At 35.8% G+C, this 16,170-nt stretch overlaps 1 protein-coding gene across 1 annotated transcript; it reads left to right on the top strand.

Moving 5' to 3' along the window:
- Positions 1–7,451: 7,451 nt before the first annotated feature.
- Positions 7,452–12,511, top strand: LOC133818229 (uncharacterized). Its single transcript, XM_062250980.1, has 7 exons — positions 7,452–7,981; positions 8,440–8,587; positions 9,229–9,420; positions 9,973–10,101; positions 10,625–10,794; positions 11,122–11,252; positions 12,217–12,511. The coding sequence occupies exons 1-7, from the start codon at positions 7,768–7,770 to the stop codon at positions 12,295–12,297; spliced, it is 1,065 nt and encodes a 354-aa protein (XP_062106964.1). The 5' UTR covers positions 7,452–7,767; the 3' UTR covers positions 12,298–12,511.
- Positions 12,512–16,170: the final 3,659 nt, after the last annotated feature.

The raw sequence follows: 16,170 nt of genomic DNA, 5'->3' as shown, positions 1-16,170 counted from the left end.
GACTGCAAGATAAAAATAATCGATCAGACAATATAATTTAGAAGAGCAAGGAAATAATGAAAAAGGGAAATTCTAAGTAATATACCCGAGTTATTACTACTGGTCGATACATTATTTATAGAATTGCTGCTACACTCACTCTCTGGCTCGAAGAGGTCTGAATTTAAGTTACTGGTCGTAAATTTAAAGTTGCCATCCCAGTCAAATAAATGACAGGGGATAGGCAGGCTATCTAAGAGTGAGAAATCTATACCATTTTCGTCGGAGGACTCGAGTACAGGGTCGATGTACTCTGGAAGTTTTTACTTGCCCCTACCGTGTTGGGCATGGGCAGCAGCAGCCCAAGGGTTGCTAGAGGGTTCCCGGATGGTCACTCCTGTTGCCCGCCGTCTCGGGGGTTGTGACACATCCTATTGTTGCTCAGGGATTTCCTCTCCAGTAGCACTCCCCACGGTGGACTCCCTCACTTCCTGGTGAGGTGCCAAAAGGCTGACCAGCCTTAGATTGCTCTCAGTGACCAGCTCCTTGACGCTCTTCTCAATATTTGTCATGCTGGCCAGGGCTGCAGCCGTCATCACCATCTATGGAGTGGGGTTTGATCGGTACCATGGACCTAGACACAACATCAATGTTCTAAGGACGGTGAAGAAAAAACTATCTAGAAATTAAACGACCAGTGATTGAGAGATTTACCTCCTCGGGTGAAGGCCAGGTTGTCGGCGACCAGGTTCGTCGTAAGGAAGTACTCTTGGAAGTACTTTCCTACGTGTGATTTGTAGGGGACGTCACTCAGGAATATGCAAGTAGATTCCTGGTGACAGAAATGGAAAAACCCCATGTTGTTCTGGTTGGGGTTGGACTTGAGATCGAGCAGGTAGTTGATCTCATGTGGTGTGGGCACAGGCCACTTCTTATGGTTGTAAAGGATATAGAGTGTTGATAGTACTCAATATCCGTTGGGAGTAATTTGGAAGGGGGCGACCTCAAAGTAATTGGCCACCCCTTGAAAAAATTCGTGCAGGGGCAAGATTTCCCCCGCCTCAATGTGGAACCTCGACCAGGCGCTGAAGGCGCCTCTAGGCACATTTGCCCATTGGTCAGAGGAAGGTTTGATTAAGGTAACCCCAGGAAGACCGTACTTCTTGAGGTACCTTTTGTCACCGTCTTAGCCAAGATGACACTAGGAGGCGCGACATACCAGTCAACTTCTGGTCGAAGGTCGTCGCGAATCTAGGCTTTGGGTTGGATTTCTGGTGGTGCAATATTTATGGGTTGAGGATTGTTTGTAGAACCCTCGTATTCGGTTTCTGGTTGGTTAGAAGGAGAATTTGTGGTTTTCTTTTTCCTACGAGCTATGTTTTTAACACGACCCATGTGTGGCTGGTGGTCTGGGGAGCTGGTCGTGGGGTTTTGTTGAGAAGATGGAAGGTCGAAAAAAAGAAGTGGCGGTTGTTCTTTATCTTCGAACAACAATGCGAGAAGATCGTCGTCTATTGGCCTCTCACCTCCCCAAGGATCGTGCATGAATATCTGAGAAGAGAAAACGGGAAATGAGAATCAATGACCAATAGATAGAATAAGAGGAAGTGTAAGGATAACGTTGCTCGTGTATAAAACTTTAAGCTTTTATACGACTAGTAGCATCCTAGCGTAAACACTAAAAACATGCGAACAGTTTGGAAAAACAGATCAAAAAGTGGAAGTGAAAAGTTTTTTCAGGAAAACTTTTCGACTTCGAAAAAAGGCGGGAAAAATCTAGTTTTTTCGAAAATAATAAAATCGAATTTTTACTTTGATTTTGGGTCCTAAAAAATATTCCTGTTTCCCACACTGATTTCTAAGCCTCACCTAATGTTTTTTACTGCCTAAAGTACCTAGTATATCATGTTTCTGCGTACAAACTCGATCACCCAGAATTTTTTCTCAAGAACGTCAAGAAACACAAACCAGAAAGCTTACGAAATTTATTCTAGAATATATAGCAGAGAAGACGAGTTCAAAAACTTACTTGAGTTACAGATTGCAAAGGAGTTGAGGATGTTGTCGCTCGGAACTGATCGAACACATCTCAGATCACCGAAGTTTTCTGGGTTTCTCTTGGGAGTTTTTCTGAGTTCTTGAGGAGAGAAGGATTTGGTAAAAAGTAAAAAGTGTGAAAAGTGACTTATTTATACTGATCGTGGTGCAGTTAAAGAGGTAATGATGGGGGTAAGTTTTCGATGCATGGGAAATCGTATTAGCCATCGAAATATTTTTGGAAAACTATAACAGTCATGATTGCTTACTTTTTCGAAAAGGTGCTGATAGATGTGACAGGTCAGACGAAAAGCTGGTCGAGTACGTTTATTATATGATGATCACAGTAAAATAAACTTGGGGGGGGGGGGCAAATGTTTACCCAAAAAAGATTCTCCTGATGACGAGGAAAAATTAATATGCACGTGGGGTGCATGTGACTATTCAAGTGGGTACGTTCTGTTCGACCATCGACCAGAAAAGGATTCACTCAACAAAAGGCATATTTCATGGGCGACCAGGCTGGTCGCGGTATTTCAGATATCTTTTATAGATTTGTAATCTCGCATTTATGTAATAATTATAATTTCCATTATTATTTGAGATATGCTTATATTAAATGTAATCAAGGCCCATCGGCCCATAAAGAACTCCTTGAGCCTATAAATAAGACTCAAAGGGCTCAAGAGAGATGACTTTTTGGGGGATCTTTAGAGAGAGAATCATAGTGTTTTTATCTGCCGAATTTGTATTCATCTCCAAGCTTGTGAAACTCATGAACCCTAGTTCATTGATCGCAGGTTTTGGAGTTCTACATTAATAAGAGCACTAAGTGGACATAGGTCATTACCATCCCTCGGGCCAAACCACTATAAATCTTTGTGTCATTTATCTTTTTGGTTGGATTTCATTTCATTTCTGTCGCTTTACTTGACTCTGTGTCATTGGCCAAATCGAGGGCCAACAATGTACATCACGTAATGGGTACAGTTTTCTTACCTCAAGTCCAAGCGTAAAATAAAATAAGAACGTCCCTCGAGCACAATCGTGTTCCTGAGCCCTTAGAGATAATCTAGTCACAACCAATTATAGAATCCTGTCAATAATGAGTAAATAAAGGCTTTCGGACTGAGTCCTAGCCTTCGAGACGTTGAATCCTGCCAAACCGGGTAGTAGGATCGATACCGAGCCCTTAGGTTTAAGTTGTCATGACTAAAAACCCATTTTTGCCATTTCTGCCCTTTTGGGCCGCGACCTGCTCAAGTCAGGGGCTCAGCCCCTTCTCTATCTGCGGCGCACCTACCAGGCGCTACAGCCCTAAATGCCCAACAACTAGGCCTCCTCCTTCATCAAGCCTGGGCCGCGGCACGCAAGAATAGGGTCGCGGCCCAACCTCGAACCCAGCCAAAAACCTCCATTTTTCTCATTTTAAAACCTTCCATAAACTTATCCAAACATATTCAAATCCCAAAAAAAAGTTGCCAATCATCTCAATGGTCCAAAACCATCAAAACCCAAGCTTCAAACCATTCAAAAACTCCTCAAAACATAGAATCCAAATTCAAAACTTAAGAAACTTTATGAAACGGAAACTCAAAAATCCAAATCTTAAATTACCTCTGATTATGTCGTTTCTCGCTAAATCCTTCGGGTAATAAGCTTCTAATCTTTCTTAGAATCGATATGACTCTATCATTGCTTGAATCCAAGTCCTAAAACTCGAGTTTCCTTCAAAAATGCAATGAACAGTAAAAAGGGATAACAAGAGAGAGAGAGAGAGAAAGTGTTTTGAACGTATATCTACTTCTGTTAGGTTACTTCGAGCTTAAATAACCTTAAGTAACACCCAAGGCTTGAGGTACGAAAAACGTCCCCGGGGGTAAAATAGTCAAAACCCCAGAATTTCCTCCTGATCTCACTGACTCTCAATAAATCATCAAATGTTCATTCCCATTACCCAATAACTCGGTAATGTATTAAATTCCCAAAATACCCCTTGACTCACCCCGAGTCAAGTATTGATCCCGTTGTGACTTTCCCGCTAACTTGCTCCCTAGGATCGCCTCGTGCTGAGTAACTCAAATATATCCACATAATAATGTGGTCCTACATATATATCAAATATATGCCAAATATACTCATAACGGGCCAAATTACAAAAATTGCCCTTCTACTAAGAAACAGACCCACATACTTAATTAATACACCTAAACATGCATATCAAGCCATATAATAATATAGCTCACATAATCACATAATTACACGCATATAAACACACATAAACATGTAATTTCCATAATTTGCCATCCTGGCCCCCTAATCAAGGCCTTAAGTCTTATTAGGTAATTTTGGACGTTACAGTTTTACCCTTCTAATTATCTCTTAATCCTTAAGTACCATTAATTCGCTAGCGAATAATTAATCTATAATCAAAATATAGATTTGAGCTCAATAACTATTCAGTTCCAGAATTAGCCCTTAAGGGAACCATTATTCGATCCATAAGGAAAACATAAATTCCATTATTGCAAAATCATGTTCCCAGCCATTCATAATATTGATTCTCCAAAATAAAAAATCACTAGCCTCACTATATCAAGAGATTTTAATGAATGAATCAAAAGATCCAATAAGCACAAACAAGAGTTCATGATTACTTAGGATTTAGACTGATATACAAATGATCATCTATTATGATATGAATGAAATCTTTATGGCAAACGGTAAGTTTATAAAGATAATTAATTCATATCAATCTTGTCATATATAATCACTATTATATACAACATCTTTACCAAGATGTCCATCCACATCAGTAATCTGAATCTAGATTACTCACATCTCGTATGCTTAGTAAACCATGCTAGGATTCATCAAAGATTTTGTATTTTAATATGTTGCTGACTATTTTATTGATTATATATGATCTTAATTTTTTTGTACTAATACAATATCATATTCTTATAAATGAATATATAATTTTATGATATTTATAAAAATTATTCAAACAATAATTATAACATTCAAATATAATTAAATTGTACTTTTATTTAAATCAATAAAATATATTTTCACATGCTTTTAGAGCATAAACCTTAACACCTCCTAACTTCATCTCCAATACCAAATAACATAAATGAGAGCTACTATCATTTCCATCCATCATAATCTTCATCTTCCCTAAACTCTCCATCCATCCCACTCTCCATCATTTCTACCAAACATAGCCTCAAATTTTTTTCAATCACACTCTTCCATCCCTTTGTGGAATGATTAAAAATGGTGGGTCCTAGGGGAATTACCATCCCCTCCAACTCTTCCCTCCCTCCATTCCTTCCATCCATCTAAAAAAAGGAATTCTCCTCTCCGTTCTCTCCTTTCCCTCCATTCCACTCTATCCTTCCATATTTCCACCTTGCAAATGAACTGATAGTGCCAACAGATACATTTATAGATCTCACCATAATATGACTACAAATGAGAGTTCTTTGTCTGCTAATGATTAAGATGAATTCATATGGGTCTAATTGGTTCGTGATTGAAAAATAATAGTTTTAAAAACTGTTATTCTGAAATGAAAATCTGAATACTGTGACTGAAAACATATTTTTGAACATATGATTGGTTCACAGTCTGTGAATTGTTTTTTAGTTTTAAAAATTTGAATCTGTGATTGGTAGAAAATTTGAAAATATAACAATATCAGAATATGTGATTAGTTCAGTTAAATCTAAAAACTAATTTAATAATTGTAAAGAAATATTGCATAATATTAAATTTTAATTTATCAAACTAAATTTCTTTATATCATTTACATACAATAATATTTATATATATATATGTTATTCTTTTCAAATTTTTACTTTTAATTATTAATAATATCCTTATATCTTTTAATATTTACATTATCTACACATTGAACTCTAAATATATATTTTTTTTGTATCTTTTTAATTTATAATCAAATATATTATTTTATAATTAATACATAATTATAAAATTACTTGAATTTAAGTACAAAAAAATGCTTAAATTTTTAAGATTTATAATAAACACATATACACCTCCAAATAGCATTTCTAATGAAATAGGTAACTGAAATATATTATTAAATATTTAAGTCAAATTTAATGCTTTTTTTTAAAAAAAAAGTCAAATTTTAGGTTTTTTTGGATTTTAAGATTGGATAAAATGAAAACGTGATATTATCATTTTCAATTTTTGGCCTAATTTTTGGATTCAAATTTGAAAATAATTTTTAAAATCACTGAACCAATCATGTATTTTTGTTGGGCCAACTGATTTTTTGTTACCAAATTTATAAAATAAAATCCTGATTGCATACCAATCAGGCCTATATGACTATACAATTGATAGAGAGACTATTGTGACCCTCTTTTTTTTCCTTTCTCACATGTTTTAATTTTTTAATTATTATTAAATATATTAATTTAGTGATTTGACATAAATATCCTCATTTCTAAATGAGATACTAATTCACCAAAGTAATGAATGAAAAAAGGACAAGATTGTTGTATAAATTCTTGTAGTAATAAATGAGAATTTTTTTTATAGTAGTCCATCCCAATAAATGAACTGCGTCCACTTAATATATTCTCTTCAGACCCCATGATTAAATAAAATTAAATTACTTGAATTTCTTGCGGTAGTTGAGCTTTATATTATGGAGAGTAAATGCAGCAGTGAGGAGTGAGGCCTAAGTAATCTGCCTAGATGATTGGTGACCATATGAGGTTTCTTCACGGTGATCATGCTATTGGTGAACAACATTGTTCCACTACCCAATATCTATTCTTCAGTATTAGTCAATATTAATATTGCCACATCGTTGTACCAAAAATGAGTATAACATATAATATATCACTTGTACATTCATTAATTTATAAACTTTTTGTTTTCTTAATTGAGAGTTTTTAAACATTTCTCTTTTTTTTTTCTAAATAATAATTCTTTATATGGGTGAAATTTTTACTAATAGAGTTTAACTTTGTACTGATTTTTTTTGAAAAAAAAAGTTATGAAGTGTTTATTTAGAAAGAGGTGAGAAGAAAAAAAGAACACCCAAATAAAATGTAGAATTAGGAATCAAATTAAGCTTGTATTATTCCTATGGACAAGAAAGCATTTCCACCTTTTTACTAATTGGATTGTTTTTTCCATTTAATTAATTTCCGAACCCAATGCCTTAGTAAATCAAAATGACAGCAACACGACTTCTCCCAACAATGTTGCTTTCTTGAGACTAATCTTAAAGGAATTGTATCTGATTCGAAGCCAAACAGTATAAATCAAAATCCATCACATTCACACACCAAATTACCTTTTACTTTTTATATACTATCATGTGAAACAGTTTTCTATTACATAAAATTTGTAATACATCGTTGTATCATATTATAAAAAACTTGTATATAAATAAGAAGCATAACACTCCAACTCCGACCACAAGCTTTTGTCCCATTAGCCGTCCAGCTCCTATAAACTCCTCGTAAGTCATAATCCATTATTAGGAAAATATATAATTCGTTAAACAAAATCTCATTTAAGTACAAGTTAAGTCCTATTCCATTACTTAATTATCAAAATTAATCCCAAAATCAAAATCAAATCATTTTTCCTGATTGACTGACTTTGTAGAGAGAGAGAGAGCTTCTTTGTATTGGTGGTGGGTTTTTGGGCTAATTAACCAATCAGTTCGGTCTGATTGTTTTGGTAGAGCAAGAGAGTAATATGAAGAGGTACAGAAATAGCGAAATCTGGGATTTCGAGCATCACGTGCCCCTGGCTTTAGGGGCCACAGACGTCATTCTGGGCTTAGATGGTGGCACTACTTCTACTGTCTGCATTTGCATGCCGGTCGTTCCCTTCTCCGACCCACTCCCTGACCACCCGCACGTGCTCGCACGCACCGTCGCCGGCTGCTCCAACCACAACAGCGTCGGTGGTAATTTCGCTTGATTTTATTTTCTCTCTTGAATAATCAAAATTCGTTTTTGGATACTTGAATTGAAAAATGTTTGACTAAAGCCTTAAAAAATGGTATTTGGGTGTCGTTTCATATAACTTGTTATGTTTCATACGTTAAAGAATATAATTGAATTGGCAGACTCTGTACTAACTGGACTCGTCTCGTCTCTATAGTGTTCTAGCTTCATGTCGTTTGAGGAGGTCCCCTCTCATGGTGGCGGTCAAAGTTCTTAATAAAATTTGATCTTATTAAGGATTTTCCAGCAAAAAAAAAGCTTTTGGTCAAAGGGGTATAGGGAACTAGAACCTTTTTGAAGTGTTACTAATCAGAACAAGTATAAGTTTGTCACCACGAATGTTTAGTTTGTGGGATATTAACTTTTGGTTTGAAACATTATTGTTAAGATAAAACTAGGTTCTTTCATTGTTTTGTAGAAGCTGCTGCTAGGGAGACGCTGGAGCAAGTTATGGCGGAGGCGCTTTTGAAGTCGGGTTCAAACCGGTCTGCAGTTCGAGCTGTTTTTCTTGCTGTGTCTGGAGTTAACCATCCAACTGATCAGGAAAAAATATTAGACTGGCTGAGGTACTATTATTTTTTAGAGTTGACGCCAAAAATCATTTGTTGATTGACACCAAAAGCAAGTCTGGCAACATATATCCGGAGGTAGAGAGCAGTAGATAGCTATTAGCTTATGAAAATTAGCATTCGAGTGCATCTGATGCATCTAGTCACTTAACAGTTATTGGAAAGAAAAAAAAATAAAGATTTAGTAGTTGTCTTATTGTTTTTGTGTGCTCAGTATCCTTGTAGAAGAAAAACAATAAAAAAGCAGTGAAATGAATATCAAAGTCGGAACATTCTAAGACAACTGATTGGAAGCAGTAAATTGCAAGGCCCTTAGGGGATTTCTTCTGCTCATTTGATATTTTCAACTGTCCAAGGCGAGCAGTGTAGTTGTTATTGGTGACAGGCACTCCAAATCTGAATGTTTTATAGTGTCATCGAGTGTCAATAAGCATGGTCAATGAAATCTAGGTGGCTTGAGTTTAGTAGGCTTTGGTTGGTGTACTTCCTAAGTATACTTGCTGCCTTATTTCTGACTGCAATGCTTAACTCGTAGTAATTTTGATTGTCTTGCCAATATTTGCAAACAAGATGAAAATACACATGTCACATTAGCGTTTAGTTTTCCTTTCAACTCATTCTGTTCTTGATGTAAATAGGGATATCTTTCCCAGCCACGTGAGGCTATATGTTCAGAATGATGCTGTAGCTGCTCTGGCAAGTGGAACTATGGGAAAACTCCATGGATGTGTTTTAATTGCCGGAACAGGAACCATTGCTTATGGATTCACAGAAGATGGTAGAGAAGCTAGGGCTGCGGGAGCTGGGCCTGTGTTAGGTGATTGGGGAAGGTAGTATATAATTATAGTTCTTTTATGTATTTATTTATTTCATTTCGGGTGCATGCACACGACCACACATAAAATATGTGAGTACAGTTGTCCTTTCAGAGTGAGATTTTGCAAAACCTGAAAGCAATAGTATAATTTTGAAACATGGATTCTATATTTATATCATATGTACATTTCTTTTTCTTTTTTTACTGGATATAAACAGTATATAATTTTAACTCAGAGATCTAAATCATAGACATAAATGAAGAACATCAATGAGCATTGCATCTACGCACTCTAAATCTGATTCTCATTTACTGTTTAACAAAGTAAGAAGTTCTTTTCCATATGTGACAAGTAAAGTAAAACGGTTTAAACTCTATTCCATACATTATATTAGAGAAAAGAAACAAAACTTTCTCTTATATGACTGCATTGATTAGCTATCTTTTTTGTTTCACCATAGGAATGGCAGTATTTAGGATATCTGTTTGGATTTAATATTTCTGTATTCTATTTCATTTTTTCCCATTCTAGTTATCTCATTTAGATAATCTTGTCTACTTGCAGTGGATATGGAATAGCTTCACAGGCATTAACTGCAGTTATTAAAGCCCATGATGGGCGTGGTTCACATACAATGCTTACATCTAGTATTTTACAATCACTTGATCTTTCTTCTCCAGATGAACTAATTGGGTATATATCTGAAATGCTTACTATTTTCTGTCACATATGTTGTAAAATTATTACTAGTGTTTATTTCAACATCTTACAGTCTGCAGCCAATCTTATATGCACCGTTTGGAAAATATAACGGACAAGATTTATTTTATTATCTCTAAATTTGTTTACCAGCAAACCGTTGGATAGCCTTGGTTAAGAAATGGTATGCTGACATGGAAATTTAAATTCCAACTAGTATAGTTTTGATGGAAATTAATAGGTACAGTGGTTGTTCAACTTTTTATTGCTTTTCTCATAGTCAGTGTTAAATCAATTGTTTGGTGCAAATACCACTGTATTTGTTTTTATAGTCATTCTACTGACGTTTTCATAGATTTATTGGTGTTTTGTGTGTGTATTTGTTTAAATAAAGTTGTGCTGTATGTGTTTTTCCACTCATTCTTGAGAAATATGTCATGCAATATAGAAAGTATCAGCATTTTATATATTTGTTGAGTATGCAGCTGAGACAAAATTTTTTTCTATTGGAATTTAGGTGGACTTATGAAGATCCATCTTGGGCCCGGATTGCAGCACTTGTCCCAGTTGTTGTATGTTGCGCTGAGGCTGGTGATGAGGTTGCAAATAGAATTTTATATGATTCTGTCGAGGAGTTGGCATCAAGTGTGAAAGCTGTTGTTCAAAGACTTGACTTGAGTGGAGAAGGTATGGTGTACAGATCTAACATGGGTTTAAGACATTGATTTTTAGGCTCTTGATTGTGTTTTTTCTAGTAAAGCCATGAGATCATACATGATTAAACAAGGCATTGATTTAGTTTAACAAGAAGAGAAATTTTCATACACAGCTTTGAGCATGTAGTCGTCCGTGTTTGGATTTGAGTTTGGTGGAGTACAATGTAGTGGAAAATTTATCTCAAGCAACAAATGCATATGTAGACGAATTAGAAAGTTGGAGATATAAACACGTCCTTCAATTGCTGCAGAATTCTATCTTCAGTGTTGTGATTTTTGTGAGAAAATATTATTGCAGATGGTAAACACTCCTTTCCACTTGTGATGGTTGGTGGTGTACTCGAAGCAAATAAGAGGTGGGATATAGGAAAAGAAGTTGTGAAGTGCATCAATAAGAACTACCCTGGGGTCGTTGCAATTAGGCCTAAGGTAAGCATATTTTGCCTATTATTATTATAAAGAAACTTCAAAAGATGACAATGAATTATTATTATTATTATTATTAGATTGTTACAAAGTAATTACAAAAAATTTCAGTAGATGATAAGAAATCTTCGTCATTAAAATGTTCATCCAAAGAACAGTCTACTAATTAATTAATTTCATTCAAATATTATAAAATAAAAATTGTATTATGGTTTCACTTTCATCTTCTAGTACTTCCAGATGCTAACGAAACTATTGTAGTGAAATTTGATCATCTTAATTCCTAGGCAATCCCTACCTGCATCAGGAGACAATTTTTTTTTTTTTAAAAAAAAAATCTAGTGTAAAAAATACAAAGAGCCATAAATTTTAATAATAACCCAGAGTGACTCCTTCCAACTCAAAAAATTCTATTGATTCTTTCTTTCTAAGGGGACCATCAAATAGTCATAACGGCTACATTTTCAAGTTTTTACACCCTATTCTGACAGTCTTGCGTGAATTCATTACTACTAATAATTTATTATCCAAGCTCCAAACCTTTTCTTTGCCTCCATTTGCAACTTGTAGTCCAATTTCAAGTATACTTGCATGCTTAAGTTCCTTTAGACGACAAAAAATTAGTTTGGACAATATGAAGAGAATGGTCTACTACACCTATACTTTGGATTGGACTCTATGTAGACTGTAGATACTGGTTCTCATATCTTGATTTAACTAGCAATTAAAGAATGAGATAGCATAGTTATTAGTTAGTGATAGCGTTGAAATTATTTGTGATTGGCTTAAAAATGTATCCAGCTGAAAATCTTCTTCTCAACATGCATGATAGAATGAAATGAATAGTAAGCTTATGCAATCATGCTAATTGTTGGAACAACTGTGAGTATGATTGTATACATTCAATAATTTTTTCCTTTGTAAAATTTATACAACTTTTGTGTTTGTTTTCTTGAATGAAAATTAGGTGGAGCCTGCAGTTGGTGCAGCTTGGTTAGCTTGGAATTTTTTCATGAAAGAATCTTTGAGAGGATGCTTGAAAAGCTGACCACAGAAGATTTGTAGGTTCATCAATTGTATAGTGGAAAAACAAACAACCAAGAAAAAGGGGAAGACGCAGTCATTATGAATATTTTATCCATCTAGTGTATATGTATATGCTCTACCTTAGTGTTTGGTAGGCAGATTTTTTTGGATGATTTTTCAATTACTGGGAACTGTATAACAGTATATTAAAGGTGAAAGGTCGTTATTTGCTGTCATTACAGTGTGTAATAGCATCGCGTACATGTCGCGTCCATGCCCTCTTAACTGATGAGATTTTTTTTTTTTAAACTATGGTTTTGTTACCCTATGTTTACAATAATACTTTTTAGTACCTTGTATTTTGAAATCGAACATATTTGGTATTTGTATTTTGACATCATATATATTTGGTATCTTAAACTCAAATTTAATTAATAAAATTTTGCTGATTTAATCAAACTGTTCTCAATTATATGAGTTACAGATGTGAAATTTTACCTTTTATGCATCATAACATATTTAATTTTTTTAAAATGCTAACATAAAAATTCTCCCCATAATATGCCCCCTTTTATATTTTGGATAAAAATACCCTCACTCAAATTTAACACTTCACACATTTTTTCTCTCTCTCTCTTTCTCTCATCCCTCATTTACAGCCATTTTTTCACAGCTCGGAGGTGGAACGGATTGGAAGTTTCTTGGCGTTTTTAAGAGAAAAAATCATGGGTAAGTATCATTTCATTAATCTACTTATGAATATGAAATGTCATGGTTAGATATTAGATTCGAACTATTCCGCAGTTGAGTTTGTATTTTTTTCTGCAATTTTTGAACTGTTCCTCGGATCTGGGATTTCCAAAATCGATGGTACATCGATGCCATTTCGATGGTACATCGATGCCACTTCGATACTGAGGCGAACATCTAAATTAGATGATATTTTCGATGTAATATCGATGGTGTATCGATGTTGAATCGATGTCATATATGTTGATTTGGTTCAGCGTCAATATGGCATCGATGTGGCATCGATATTACATCGAAATTGAATCGCATACATAGGGCAACCAATCGATAGTACATCGATGCCATTTCGATACTGAGGCGAATTTCGACGTTAGTATCGATGGTATATCGAAATGCCATCGATGCCATATATGTTCATTTGGTTCAGCGTCGATATGGCATCGATATGGCATCGATGTGGCATCGAAATTGAATCGCATACATAGGGCAACCATCAGCATCGATGGCATTTCGATGGTACATCGATGCCATTTCGATACTGAGGCGAATATCTAATTTCGATGTTAGTATCGATGATGTATCGATGTTGAATCAATGTCATATATGTTTATTTGGTTCAGCGTCAATAAGGCATCGATGTGGCATTGAAATTGTATCGCATTGAAATGGCAACCATCAGCATCGATGATGCATCGAAATGTCATCGATGTGGCATCGATTTTGAACTACAATACAGATTTTCATAGACATCGATACATCATCGATTTACCATCGATTCTTCATAGATTACACTTTATTTTTATAATTTTCTTATGTTTTTTTTTTTGTAAATTTGCAGGTTCCAAAGTTAATATAATTGTTTCTTACAACGGTGTTTGGAAACAGAAAGGAGAAAAATAGAATTTCAAAGCTGGTTTGAACACTATAATACATGTACCAATTGATGTTGGTTACATAGAATTATTGGAGAAGTTGTATTCAAAGTTGAAAGTGGATAGGTCATTGTTTGACTTAAAGTTGGAAGTGTCGTTTACATGCAATGATTTTAGCGTAGATCCCATTGAAATAACAGATGATGAAGGAGTTAGTGCTCTTATTCTTGAAAATTCAAAGTCCTTAAAACATCGGGTTCCTTTATGCGTTAGTTCGATTGCAAAGAACATTGCTCTTATTGATCCATCTCCTAGAGCGAGTGTTAATATGGAAAATCATAATCAATCATGCACGGCTGTTCCACAAACAGCTCCTAGGCCAAGTGTATGTATGGGAGGTCCTAGTCATAATGAAACTTTTTTTCCCCTAACAAATCTCCCGCATGATGATGGGTATGAGTATGAGCCTTATGTCAATGACGATCCAGTTGCCCTTTTTGGTGATGATGATGAAAGAGTTGAGGGGTGCAGTAGTTCTGATGATAACTCAGAGGATCAGTTGTCGATGCTACATGTGGTTCAAGTAGATAATTTAAATGTACGACCATTGCCAAGTCGTCAAGAAAGCCAAGGACGGAGGACTGCTGGATCAGAGAGCAGTCGTCCAACTACAAAAGATGATGGAAATAGATGGAGTTCTCCAGCGTATACTGCTGAAGATATCCCATGCCCCTCTTGTGTTATCCCCACGTTATCTGGGATGAGTTGTGGAGTAATAGAAGTTGGGAAAGTTTTTTAGAACAAGTTAGAGTTGAAGACGAAGGCACACTTGTATGCAATGAAGCAGAACTTCGAGTTTGTGGTGAAGAAGTCAGGTACTAAAGTTTGGTATATCACTTGCAAGGATCCTGATTGTGGGTGGAGGTTTAGGGGGAAGAGAATTCCTAAATCTGATGTGTTCGAGATAACTCATTTCACCAACAAACACACTTGCTCACTTGACCTCCGACATAAAGGCCATCGCCAAGCTGCACCTTGGGTTATTGGTCATTGCATAAAGAGAAAATATCAGACTGGATCGAATGCGTACATGGCAAACAACATAAGAGAGGACATTAAGAATGATTATGGCATTGAGTTGTCATATGGAAAAGCTTGGAGATGCCGAGAGAAGGCTCTTTCTTATGTCAGAGGGACACTGGAAGCATCCTACTAGAAGTTACCATCGTACCTGTTCATGCTTCAACAGAAAAATCCCGGGACGTTGACAGATTTTGTCACTGAGGAAGACCGATTCAAATATTGTTTTTTCTCACTCGGAGTTAGTAGAAGAGGGTTTCGTACATGTCGTCCTGTGTTTGTGTGGACGGTACCTTTTTAAAGACAAAATACGGTGGGCAGATGTTATGTGCAGTCGCACTGGATGCAAATAACCATCTATATCCAGTTGCATTTGGTATTGTGGATAGTGAGAATCATGATTCTTGGAAGTATTTCATGTCAAAGCTAAAGGAAGCGATTGGGGAAGTCGAGGACCTGGCATTTGTATCTGACATGCATGCAAGTATTTCACATGCCTTGGAAACTATTTTCCCCGATGCCTATCACGGTGCTTGTTACCACCACATTAGTATGAATGTGGTTACTAAATTCAAGACTGATCATTGTCATGTGTTGATGTATAATGCGGCATATGCTTTTAGGAAATCCGAGTTCGACGCTAACTTCGAAAAAATCAAATCAAAAGACCCAGCCATTGCTCAATACCTAGAAGGCATGGGTTTTGATAAGTGGTCTCATGCTTACTTTCCTGGAAATAGGTATGTCATTGTGAATTGTATTTTAATTTATGAAATCTTCTAAATGTATGTTACTATTAAATTTTAGTTTTCCTGGATACTATGTATAATATAATGACAAGTAATTACGCTGAAAGTTTCAATAATAAGACCCGAGACGCTAGGAGCTTTCCGATAACTACATTCGTCGAATTTATTAACTTCACACTACAGTCCTGGTTCTGTGATAGGAGAGAAACTAGCAAGAAGACAACTACAACTCTTGCACCGACCTATGGGAAAAATTCGGTGGATATGGCTGAGAAAGCTCGATTCTTGATTCCTTATGCAATAGGGAGGCATGAGTTCCATGTGTTAGATGGTGAGCTGAATGATGAAGTCGACCTCCTGAATAAGGCATGCACATGCGCGCGTGTTTCAGATTATTGGTATCCCATGTGCTCATGCACTATCTGGATCCCTTAAGCGAGGGGT

This window comes from Humulus lupulus, chromosome 2 (assembly GCF_963169125.1).
Source record: "Humulus lupulus chromosome 2, drHumLupu1.1, whole genome shotgun sequence".
NCBI lineage: Eukaryota > Viridiplantae > Streptophyta > Magnoliopsida > Rosales > Cannabaceae > Humulus > Humulus lupulus.
This window is presented reverse-complemented; position numbering and strand designations above follow the sequence as displayed.

Excerpts from the sequence above, each read along its gene's own strand:
- LOC133818229 (XM_062250980.1), top strand. The coding sequence starts at position 7,768 with ATGAAGAGGTACAGAAATAGCGAAATCTGGGATTTCGAGCATCACGTG. Across the intron at positions 9,421-9,972 it reads GTGTTAGGTGATTGGGGAAG|TGGATATGGAATAGCTTCAC; the intron begins GTAGTATATAAT and ends GTCTACTTGCAG. Across the intron at positions 10,795-11,121 it reads ACTTGACTTGAGTGGAGAAG|ATGGTAAACACTCCTTTCCA; the intron begins GTATGGTGTACA and ends ATATTATTGCAG.